Source organism: Dermochelys coriacea, chromosome 22 (assembly GCF_009764565.3).
Source record: "Dermochelys coriacea isolate rDerCor1 chromosome 22, rDerCor1.pri.v4, whole genome shotgun sequence".
NCBI lineage: Eukaryota > Metazoa > Chordata > Testudines > Dermochelyidae > Dermochelys > Dermochelys coriacea.
This window is the reverse complement of record NC_050089.1, coordinates 6,520,512-6,532,861: the sequence shown is the minus strand read 5'-3', so window position 1 is coordinate 6,532,861 and position 12,350 is coordinate 6,520,512. Positions and strand designations below refer to the sequence as shown.

General features: G+C 40.3%; 1 protein-coding gene across 9 annotated transcripts in view; it reads left to right on the top strand.

Moving 5' to 3' along the window:
• Nucleotides 1–12,350, top strand: part of ZBTB44 (zinc finger and BTB domain containing 44) — a 162,711-nt gene that overhangs the window by 20,157 nt on the left and 130,204 nt on the right. For 8 of the 9 annotated variants that reach the window (XR_006276703.1, XR_005290002.2, XR_006276707.1 and 5 more), the window contains exon 2: nucleotides 5,699–6,767. Coding sequence is in view for 4 of the 9 variants with exons in the window: in XM_038380951.2 (XP_038236879.1) it covers nucleotides 5,750–6,767 (1,018 nt within the window). In the remaining 5 variants the exon portion in view is untranslated. Of the gene's footprint in view, nucleotides 1–1,859; nucleotides 2,007–5,698; nucleotides 6,768–12,350 lie in introns of those variants that run through there. The other variant, XM_038380947.2, reaches the window with a different exon arrangement.

Below are 12,350 nucleotides of genomic sequence, written 5' to 3'. Positions count from 1 at the left end.
AATCCATTAAACTGAACTTGTTTGAAAACTCAGTGCCCTAACATTTATCAGACTACCCATCAGTTGGCAATTCAGAAAGTTCTCCTTGTTCTGGCATTCTGAGGCACTCTTGTCACACTTCAACAGAGTAGTGTGTGACTGGCTCACTCAAACCATAAGAGTAAAGAAAATGTCAGGGAAAGTTTGAAATAAATTGCTGTTGCATCAACCTATTAAACATCTTTGAAAATAGTATTTTAAATGTTTACAGTTAATATAAGTAGTTTATTCTTTGAACTAGAAAAAACACTGTGGTGTAGCATGTTGCATGTGTGTGGGACAATTGACTTTTCTGAGAGATGAGGGGTGAGAAATCCATCACCCATGCCACCAGTCGAGGGGAAGGGGAAGCATGCCTTTGTTTCTTTCAGGGTGCTGTCCCTGCTCTCTACTCAGAGTTGGTCTCTTATATTTGTCCTATGGCTGGAAGTTGTTAAACTTTTCCTGTTCCATTCTGCCACACATATACCCCAACTCCACTCCTGGTTACTGTTGGGGGGAATCTTTACTACTCTTCTGCATCTTGGCTGCAAAGTAGCATCAGGATTAGTTCTCCCTTACTCCATCCACTCCGCAGCTCTTCATTTTCGGTTCCTTTTCCCCTGGTAAACTCTAGTTTGCCTTTCCTGTTCTTCAGTAAAGCTGTAAACATAAACTAAGCCTCTGGAGCTATCTCTCTCCAGACCCCTATAGATATGAGACTGGGATATGGTTTCTTTCACTTAGCAAAAAGTAAAGGAGGACTTGTGGCACCTTAGAGACTAACAAATTTATTTGAGCATAAGCTTTCGGGAGCTACAGCTCACTTCATCGGATGACATATGGTGACACCCATTGTTTCATGTTCTCTGTGTATATAAATCTCCTCACTGTATTTTCCACTGAATGCATCCGATGAAGTGAGCTATAGCTCACGAAAGCTTATGCTGAAATAAATTTGTTAGCCTCTAAGGTGCCACAAGTACTCCTTTTCTTTTTGCTGATACAGACCAACACAGCTGCTACTCTGAAACCTTCACTTAGCAAGTGTTTTGTTTATGCTTAATTTCTCCCTTCGCAGTGGCGTGAAATTTCATTTCAAATCCAAGTTGTCTTCATAATTTGACTCAGACTTCATAAATTGTTAATGTTCCTCTCATAACTTAGGGTTATTGAAATAGATTAGCCATGTGACTGCATCTGTAAATGTTAGTCCGTTGATTCTGTGCTCCAGAAGGAGTAACACTTTTCTCCGTCTGAAGTAGTTTGCAATATGAAGAGTGAAATAACAGGAACAAGATAATGTGAGGTGGAAATATGGATCATATTTAAGAGTGGAGTGAGTGAGTAATGAGAGAGATTCACCAGGAGGTTCTGATAGCCACTATTTATGTAAATTTTAAGGCTCCAAATCAGTAACCTATTCCACATAGGCAGCCCCCTGCATCCCATGAGCTTATAAAGTTCCTCCTGGACATGAGATCCACTTGTACAGATTTGTGAGTGTGAGAGGGAGGTAATATGGATAGAAGGGAGGAGAGACTTACCCCTGTCAACCAACCAGGTATAATTCAGTCTCTGATATTTAAACATGGAGAAGCACTTTATTTATGCATCCAGCCGCTTCTGAACTGTGTGAAGCCTATAAATGCAGAAGAAAATGGGGTCCCTACTTTAATTGGGAGTTGTGTTCATGAAAGGAATGCATGCTTAGGGCCTTAAGTAACTGAAATGATAGCTTGTTTCCCCTTTAACAATTAAATACATAATTAAAGCTGCCTCTGAAACTAGATCTCATTTGGAGATGCATTCTATTCTCCTCTGCCATTGCAGAGGGCTGTATATGAAGCCGAAGTCTTATGGTTCCCTTGCAAAAGATGGAAGCAGAAGATGCACACAGAGCCTCGCTTTGCAAGGACTCTTTCCACATATCTGCAGAGTGAGGAGTTGGGGTCACTGGACCATCTTATTCCCCTGTGTAATCAGAGGTGTGTAGGTTTCAAACAGTCAATAATGTCTTGAGACTGTTAGTCTCTAAGGTGCCACAAGTACTCCTTTTCTTTTTGCGAATACAGACTAACACGGCTGCTACTCTGAAACCTGTCTTGAGACTGTTTCCTCTGTATCCTGGAGGAGGGATTCTGTGCCTTCCACACCTCCAGGAAATTGTCATGCCTTTTTACTTAGATTAGCATCAAAGAGAGGATTTGTCCTTAAGAAAATAGTTGGAAGTGTTCTGTGTTTATATTTTTTTAGCAGTAAATATGCAAAGGAAGATGTTTTATCCCCTGTGTTTGCTTTACCTTAGATGTAAAATCCAGTGTTGTAGATATGATTTGGTAAGCCAGGACTGTACTCTGAGGTTTACAATGCCTTTTGGTTTTGGAGGAATTTTCAACCTCCTCTCATCCTAGTCCAAAATCATGTATTGAAAACAGCTTTAGGCAATCACTGCCTAAGCTACCAGCAGCACAGCTTGGCTATTGTCAAAAACTGTTCTGTTTGATAGCTTGAACTCCGTCTTCCGAAAATTCATACGGTGGACTCCATACAGCTTTTTTATTTAGAACCTGCACTGAGAAAAAAGAAAAGGAGTACTTGTGGCACCTTAGAGACTAACCAATTTATTTGAGCATAAGCTTTCGTGAGCTACAGCTCACTTCATCGGATGCATTCAGTGGACAATACAGTGGGGAAATTTATATACATAGAGAACATGAAACAATGGGTGTTGCCATACACACTGTTACAAGAGAGTGATCACTGAAGGTGAGCTATTACCAGCAGGAGAGCGCGGGGGTGGGGGGGGGAGGGAGGGAGGGAACTTTTTGTAGAGATAATCAAGGTGGGCCATTTCCAGCAGTTGACAAGAACGTCTGAGGAACAGTGGGGGGAAATAAACATGGGCAAATAGTTCTACTTTGTGTAATGACCCATCCACTCCCAGTCTCTATTCAAGCCTAAGTTAATTGGATCCAGTTTGCAAATTAATTCCAATTCAGCAGTTTCTCGTTGGGAGTCTTTCTGAAGTTTTTTTGTTGAAGAATTGCCACTTTTAGGTCTGTAATCGAGTGACCAAAGAGATTGAAGTGTTCTCCGGCTGGTTTTTGAATGTTATAATTGGAGCAAATGCGGTTGTATCGTAGAGGTTGGCTGTAGACAATGGATCGTGTGGTGTGGTCTGAATGAAAGCTGGAGGCATGTAGGTAGGAATAGCGGTCAGTAGGTTTTCGGTATAGGGTGGTGATTATGTGACCATCACTTATTAGCACCATAGTGTCCAGGAAGTGGATCTCTTGTGTGGACTGGTCCAGGCTGAGGTTGATGGTGAGATGGAAATTGTTGAAATCATGGTGGAATTTCTCAAGGGCTTCTTTTCCCTGGGTCCAGATGATGATGATTTCATCAATGTAGCACAAGTAGAGTAGGGGCATTAGGGGACGAGAGCTGAGGAAGCGTTCTAAGTCAGCCATAAAAATGTTGGCATACTGTGGGGCCATGTGGGTACATACAGCAGTGCTGCTGATTTGAAGGTATACATTGTCCCCAAATGTGAAATAGTTATGGGTGAGGACAAAGTCACAAAGTTCAGCCACCAGGTTTACTGTGACATTATCGGGGATACTGTTCCTGACGGCTTGTAATCCATCTTTGTGTGTAACGTTGGTGTTGCTTTCATCCAGACCACACCACACGATCCATTGTCTACAGCCAAGCTCTACGATACAACCGCATTTGCTCCAACTCCTCAGACAGAGACAAACACCTACAAGATCTCTATCAAGCATTCTTACAACTATAATACCCACCTGCTGAAGTGAAGAAACAGATTGACAGAGCCAGAAGAGTACCCAGAAGTCACCTACTACAGGACAGGCCCAACAAAGAAAATAACAGAACGCCACTAGCCATCACCTTCAGCCTGCAACTAAAACCTCTCCAACACATCATCAAGGATCTACAACCTATCCTGAAGGACGACCCATCACTCTCACAGATCTTGGGAGACGGGCCAGTCCTTGCTTACAGACAGCCCCCCAACCTGAAGCAAATACTCACCAGCAACCACACACACCACACCACACAACAGAACCACTAACCCAGGAACCTATCCTTGCAACAAAGCCTGTTGCCAACTCTGTCCACATATCTATTCAGGGGACACCATCATAGGGCCTGATCACATCAGCCACACTATCAGAGGCTCGTTCACCTGCACATCTACCAATGTGATATATGCCATCATGTGCCAGCAATGCCCCTCTGCCATATACATTGGTCAAACTGGACAGTCTCTACGTAAAAGAATAAATGGACACAAATCAGATGTCAAGAATTATAACATTCAAAAACCACACTGCAATCTCTTTGGTCACTCGATTACAGACCTAAAAGTGGCAATTCTTGAAAGGAAAAAAAAAAAAAAACTTCAAAAACAGACTCCGAGAGATTGCTGAATTGGAATTAATTTGCAAACTGGATACAATTAACTTAGGCTTGAAGAGAGACTGGGAGTGGATGGGTCATTACACAAAGTAAAACTATTTGCCCAAGTTTATTCCCCCCCCCACCCCCACTGTTCCTCAGATGTTCTTGTCAACTGTTGGAAATGGCCCACCTTGATTATCACTACAAAAGGTTCCCTCCCCCGCCCCCCCCCCCCCCCCCCGCTCTCCTGCTGGTAATAGCTCACCTTAAGTGATCACTCTCTTGTTACACCTTAGAGACTAACAAATTTATTAGAGCATAAGCTTTCGTGAGCTACAGCTCACTTCATCGGATGCATCCGATGAAGTGAGCTGTAGCTCACGAAAGCTTATGCTCTAATAAATTTGTTAGTCTCTAAGGTGCCACAAGTCCTCCTTTTCTTTTTGCGAATACAGACTAACACGGCTGCTACTCTGAAACCTCTCTTGTTACAGTGTGTATGGTAACACCCATTGTTTCATGTTCTCTATGTATATAAATCTCTCCATTGTATTTTCCACTGAATGCATCCGATGAAGTGAGCTGTAGCTCACAAAAGCTTATACTCAAATAAATTTGTTAGTCTCTAAGGTGCCACAAGTACTTCTTTTGTGTTTGCGAATACAGACTAACACGGCTGCTACTCTGAAACCTTCACTGAGAAGTTGTTTGATTCTACACATTTGCATCCCAGCCCAAACTAATGTCAGGGTCTTCAGTTTACAGAACCATTTCACAAAGCCCCTGAAGACTAATAGCTAAGCAGATTCCAGAAAACAAAATACAGGTTTAAGATGCATTCATACTAGTTTAAAAGACCATATTTCCTATCTCAAAAGGTAAGTGTCCCTGTTAATAAATTGTGATCAGGGTTATTTCTTTGAGCAGGTGACAGCAGAGATGTGAAAGGTGATATTATTGGCTGAGTTCAGATAATCTGACTTTGACATTTTGTTTGCATTATTACAAAATATTAATAACTCGGTGCGTTCTTGTCGAGTAAATCTAATATCTCACATGATTTTTTCTGGCCTATGGGACAGTCTGGATTCTAAAATATAATGTACTGGACTTTAGTGTAAAGGAAGATTCTCTTTCATATTAGTGTCTGCAAATATGAAGTCACTAATCTTTAATTCTCAATGTAGAAATTTGTAGTGTAGAATATCTTTATAAAAATGACAAAAGATAATGTTTTTTGTCTGTCTTTTAGGACGCTTGTGACCACTTACATGGTGAAGGAGCATCAGCAAAAAGTGAAAAAATGGGTGTAAAAACATTTACTCATAATTCCCCTGCTCACAGCCAGGAGATGCTTGGAAAACTTAACATGCTTCGCAATGATGGACATTTCTGCGACATCACCATTCGCGTACAGGACAAAATCTTCAGGGCACACAAGGTGGTCTTGGCAGCCTGCAGTGACTTCTTCCGCTCTAAGCTAGTTGGCCAAGCAGAAGATGAAAGCAAGAGTGTATTAGACTTGCATCATGTGACAGTGACTGGCTTTATACCCCTCCTGGAGTATGCTTACACAGCCACACTGTCTATCAACACAGAAAATATTATTGATGTGTTGGCTGCAGCCAGCTACATGCAAATGTTCAGTGTTGCTAGCACATGCTCAGAATTCATGAAGTCGAGTATTTTATGGAATACGCCCAACAGCCAGCAAGACAAGATGCTAGATGCAGGACAAGAAAACAGTGCAAACTGCAACTTTACATCTCGAGATGGCAGCCTTTCTCCGGTTTCCTCCGAATGCAGTGTGGTGGAAAGAGCCATTCCTGTTTGTCGAGAGTCCCGAAGAAAGCGCAAAAGCTACATAGTCATGTCTCCTGAAAGTCCACTTAAGTGTAACACGCAGACGAACTCCCCCCAAGTGCTCAATCCTTCTGCTTCCTACGCAGAGTCCAGAAATCAGCCAGTAGACTCTTCCTTAGCTTTTCCTTGGACTTTTCCTTTTGGAATTGATCGAAGGCTTCAGTCTGAGAAGGTGAAACAGGTAGAGAATTCTAGGACTTTAGAACTGCCTGGTCCATCTGAGGCAGCCAGAAGAATTACTGATTATGTGACATGTGAGAGCACAAAGGCCAGTTCACCTCTTGTGATTGAAGAAGATGTGCGTGTCAAAGTGGAAAGGTTAAGTGATGAGGAGGTTCATGAGGAAGTATCGCAGCCTGTCAGTGCATCCCAGAGTTCTCTGAGTGATCAGCAGACAGTTCCAGGAAGTGAGCAAGTTCAGGAAGATCTCCTGATCAGCCCACAGTCTTCCTCTATAGGTACAGCCACTTCTGCTATTTTGTATATTATACATACATGCACTTGTGATTTTATTTAAGAAAGTCTGCTTGAATTTTTAATTAGGTCACAGAAGATTGGTGAAACTGTATTTTGTTCTGACTTATGAAATGCTATGCAGTGATTTTAAGTTTATTAATAATTTTCTTAATAGAGCCAAATTGTTGGGCCACAGTCCATTCACAGTACCATTTTGGAAAGATTGGTGCTTTCAATAACCTTTAACTCCCTTTACAGTATCTTTGAGCCAAAATCAAGCCTTTTATCAGTGTAGGTATAATTATAGTAGAGAGTTTTTATAATAAGAGTTAAGAACATAAGTTGCAGAATAAATGGTGGAAAGCTGTCAAATTACTATCCCAGACAAAAACAAAACAGTGCAGTCATAATATATAGAATCTTTCCATTTCAAAGGGATTTAATCACAAATTGCAGCTCTTATTCTGCCAAATGCTGAGACTAACATTTTTCCCAAATGACAATTTGTAGCCATTTTTGGGCTCCTCTAGTGAGCTGTTATCTATTAATAGCTAATATTTAGTGCAGTGGTTCTCAACCGGGGGTATGTGTACCTCTGGGAATATGAAGAGGTCTTCCAGGGGGTACGTCAACTAATCTAGATATTTGCCTAGTTTTACAACAGGCTACATAAAAAGCACTAGCGAAGTTGGTACAAACTAAAATTTCATACAGACAAAATGAAAGTAAGCAATTTTTCAGTAATAGTGTGCAGTGACATTTTTATATTTTTTGTCTAATTTTCTAAGCAAGTAGTTTTTAAGTGAGGTGAAATTTGTGGTATGCAGGATAAATCAGATTCCTTAAAGGAATACAGTAGTTTGGAAAGGTTGGGAACCACTGATTTAGAGGACATAACTATAACAATCCAGTTTTCTCTTTGCATAGAAAAGACTCTTAAAATGGCTTTTAGTAAGTCTGGACACAGTTTGCAATATTTCTAGTTTGGTTGCCAGAATTTTGCACAGATTATCTATTGGCCTTTGTATTTATAAAGCCTATTTATTGAAGGATTATTTCAGTAAAATCTGGTTTATTTGAGAACTGTTTGGTCAACTTCATTCAAATAATATCATGCCAAATGCTGTTTCAATTAATAAAATTTTAAATGTAGCCTTGTACTAACTCTACCTCAGAGTTTTGTCCGGTGGATATAGTACTGTGCCTTCATGAGGAAGTGGTAGCTGATCTCACTGACCCTTTCAAGGAGGAAATATCTGGCCACTGTATTTATACTATTTCAATTGCACAATTGCTCTAAAGAAGAAGGAACTTTGTCATATTAGTACATGCTTCCACTCTTCATATATTGCTATTTTTTTGTATGTCATTATTTTTTTATAGCTCATATGGTAGCATTCTACGTTGGTAGCATTTATGCCCAGTCTAAACTGCTTTACTTACTGGAGATTTACAGACACTGTTTTTGTAAATCCCCTTTGAGTAGTAGCCACAAACGTGTGAGTAAGTACTGGTTCACTGAACTGGTGCAATTTGACCCAGTCCTTAACACACCTTAGAAAAGAAATTGCCAAGGACATGTGATCAGTTGTGTGAAGTGGCAGGAGACTATATTGAGATATCCTATCTAGCTATCTAGCTATCTAGCTATCTAGCTATCTATCATCAGTAAGAAATATAAACTGCAACATACCAAAAAAGACAAGGAAACTAAGGGTAAAGAAAAAATCATACTCACTGAAAAGAGTTTTACCCACTGTATTTCTTATTCAAGCAGCCTGAAAGACAACTAACTATGCTGCTTCCTTTTGATCAGGATTCAGTGTGATCTGTATAGAAAATGTCAGAGGAAAGGTATATTAGATATCTGTTCTAAGCCACTCCAAAAATAGCAGTGTATAAAAATGTGTCCAACATAAAAAAAAGTAATCTTTAACCATAGGAGAATGGGAGGAATGGAAATATAAGAATGATACTAGCACTAGATTATAAAGAGAGGGACTCTAGTGAGTGGCCTAAATGTTCTTTTCTAAGAAAGTCTTAGAATTGAACAAATGCACTGAACATATGCTAGTGATCAGGCCCTGATAATGTGTGTGACTGAGTTCCTTTTGCCAAAGATTGACCTAGCCGGAATCCTTAACTGTGAAATGACATTGACTGAGAAGCAGCTTTGAAAATGTCACCTTATAGTGCTAACCCTTTGATCTCTACCCTTCTGGGTCTATTGCCACTGCGGGCATGTTCCCTATCCATATTTACACCACAAAAAGAGGATTTGGGGTTTTGTGCTATGTTTTTGTGTACTGCATTAGTGACCATAATTTTAACAAAATGCTCTAAAGTCTAAAATTAAATGTCTGTAAGCTTTGAGGATAGTTCAGTATAGCATCCTGCTGCACCTTCATGGCTGCAGATACAAAAAAGTTGGCCTGAATGATGCATGTGTGATGCTTTCCTCAGAGCACCTAGAGCTTTAAGTCACTCTTACTTCTGCTTTAGCAAGAGAGAGTTTTGCTGGAGTTTGGTGCAGCAGGGAGCTGTGTCTTAATCTAATCTGTCTGCCTCACCAGCAAACTCCCTGAGACACAGCCAGTCCTTACCTTGCCTTGCAGGTAATAGAGTGAACACAGGTTCCCCAGAAACATCTCTCTGCAGAGAGGTAAATCCACATTCCTTTGTCTAAGCCAGGCTTGCCTCCAGAATACATTTCCAGCACATACACATAACTTTTTATATACAATCTGTACATAGATCACACAATATGACCAGCATGTCACCTCTTTTTATATGATACCTTACTCAAACCGTTTGACTAAATATTTTGACAACAGTGTGTTGTGTTCCCTTTGCCATTTGGCATAAAGGGCCCTTAAGGTATCAGTGTATTTGAATTTACATTTAGCATTGTTTGTACAGCACTATTAAACCATGATTATAGATTATATTCCTATTTTTCTGTATTCTAAAGAAGTGCAAATTCCTTGTTTTAGAAGGTTTGCACTGTACCAAAGGTATGATAAAGCACAGTTGCAGCCCAGGCCACATTATAAGCATCCTTTATTTCCTAAAGAGGTATTGCCTTGCACACTATCACAACATTAGGGATGATCCAGTAAAGCAGTAACTGTTGGGGGCAAGGAGGTATGTTAAAACACAATGTTCTGTTTCCTGAACACACACATTACCCTTTTAAAATTGCATGTATTTATCTCAGTGTTTTATAATGCATTTATAAAAGCTCCCCTGCCTGTTTTTCTTATATTGCAAAGAGCTCTCATTCGCTACTTGGGCAATTGCAAGAATTGCTCGTTTGCAGTTTGTTATATATAGTATCACTTAAACGGTGTGTAAGAGCACTTTATAATACTGGAGAAAAACAAGCAGGAGAGCCTTTATAAATATATTATGTTAGTCTGGTAGCAACACTTATGTTCGAGAAGATATTTTCATAACTGTGACATCAGCCCCATCAGAAAGATAAGTACACAAAATAAAAACTCTAGCAGCAAATGAACCTTTTTTGCACTGGGTTTTATTAGTTGGCAATATTGTGAAGGATAAGATCGTTATAGAATTCAGTTTTTTTATTTTTACAGATTGTATTACATCTGATCTTGCGTACCCAACAATACTCAGCTTATTTTAAGTCGCATCGAGCCACAGTTTTAAATTTGAAATTCATAATGTTGTTTTCAGAAACTTGTCCGAGGTGAGTCTTCCATCAGTGACCCCAAAATATGGGATCATTATATTTAGGATTCCTAACTTTTTTTTTTTCAGTTGGGAAATATGGGCCTTCCTTGTGACTCCTGACCTCTTAATAGACTTTTCTGTTTTCTATTCTAGAACTCTTCCTTTTGGAATAAACATTTTCCCCCCTCTCCTCTGTCTCCATATCACATTGTATCTCTTCTCTTTCCATTTGTATCTTCTGTCTGAAGCCCCAGTAGTATTGTTTTTTCTAGTGTTGTATTTCAGCGCATTCTGACAGTGGGTCTTTTCCCATTGAAGTCTGTTGGAATTTATCCATCAACTTGCCTCACTCCCACTAAATCCCAGTACCGTCCTCGATGAAAACCCCAAATGCCTGTCCCCATATGCAGGCGTTGGAGTGCCCTAAAGTTCAAAAATTCAGGCTGTTTTGCATGATGGGAAGGAGAGAAAGGGTGAATTCAAAATTCAAGGGACTCTTCCACAGCTCACTTATATATCTGGAATATTGATCGGTCTTCACCGAGGTAGTATGGCAGAGGAAAAGAGGCAGTGTCTTAGATAGTCAGGTCCCAGGCCATATACTGTATGGCTTATCTAAGGCTATGTATACACTAGAGAGCTTACAGCGGCGCAGCTGTGGTAAGCTCTCCTGTGTAGCTGCTCTATGTTGATGGGAGAGAGCTCTCCTATCGACACATTAATCCACCACCCGTGAGCAGCAGTAGTTATGTTGGCGGGAGAAGTTCTCCCACCAACATAGCACTGGCATTTATGTCAGTGTAACTTATGTCGCTCAGGGGTGTGTTTTTTCACGTCCCTGAATGACAAGTTATACCAATGTAAGTGGTAGTGTAGACATAGCCATAGATACAAATCTAACAGCTATTATAGATACAAATCTAATGACTTCTTGTTGGAGGATGGATGTAAACCCTGTTGCTTTAGCTATGGGCTGTAGAAAACTTAATCTTAATGAAATCAAGTTGGTTCTTGTATGGATTCTAAGAAACCTGTAACTTGAGATACTTTAAAAACATAATGGAAGTAGGTTATGTAGCAGGCCGTATGTGATTGCACCATGAACTGGCTAGATATATGGCACTCACTTAAGATATCCAAAGCCCAAGATCAAGCTAAATGGTAACACAGGATTTAAGATGTCCATAACCAAAAGTTTCAACAGGTCAGTTATGCTTAAGAGGTTGCACAGGATCATGCTGGACACCAGCACTGAATGAAGCAAGCTCTTACAGTCAACCTGATGACATTTCTTTTTGCCGTAACAATAACTTTGGATTATCACATCGAACAATTCCAGATCTTCAGGGAATGGAAAACCCGAAAGGGGAAAATGAGGGACACGTAGAGTATCCCTCCCGCCCCGACTAAAAAGCATGTGGTGAGCGCTCACATCGGTGTCAGCCAGATCTGTAATTATCTTAGATCAGAGCTGGCAGCATTAACACCTTCCTGCATAACAATACCCTCATCTCAGTTCTGCCCCTGGTCTCACTTCATCTTAAAAGGCTGACACCCTAGCGGTATGTGTACATTTTCTATACAGATCACACTGGATCCTGATCAAAAGGAAGCAGCATAGTTAATTTTCTTTCAGGCTGCTTGAATATGATAAATACAGTGGGTAAACTCTTTTCAGTGGGTATGATTTTCTCCTTTTCCTGACTCTTAGTATCATTGACTTTTTTTTGTATGTTGCAGTTTATATTTCTCACTGATATATCAATATAGTCTCCTGCCACCACTGTGTTCATTTAATGACTTCACACAATTGATCACGTTCCCTGGTAGCCAACTCAGGTTCACAGGGTTTGGGTTGCGGGGCTGTTTCATTGCTGTGTAGAATTCTG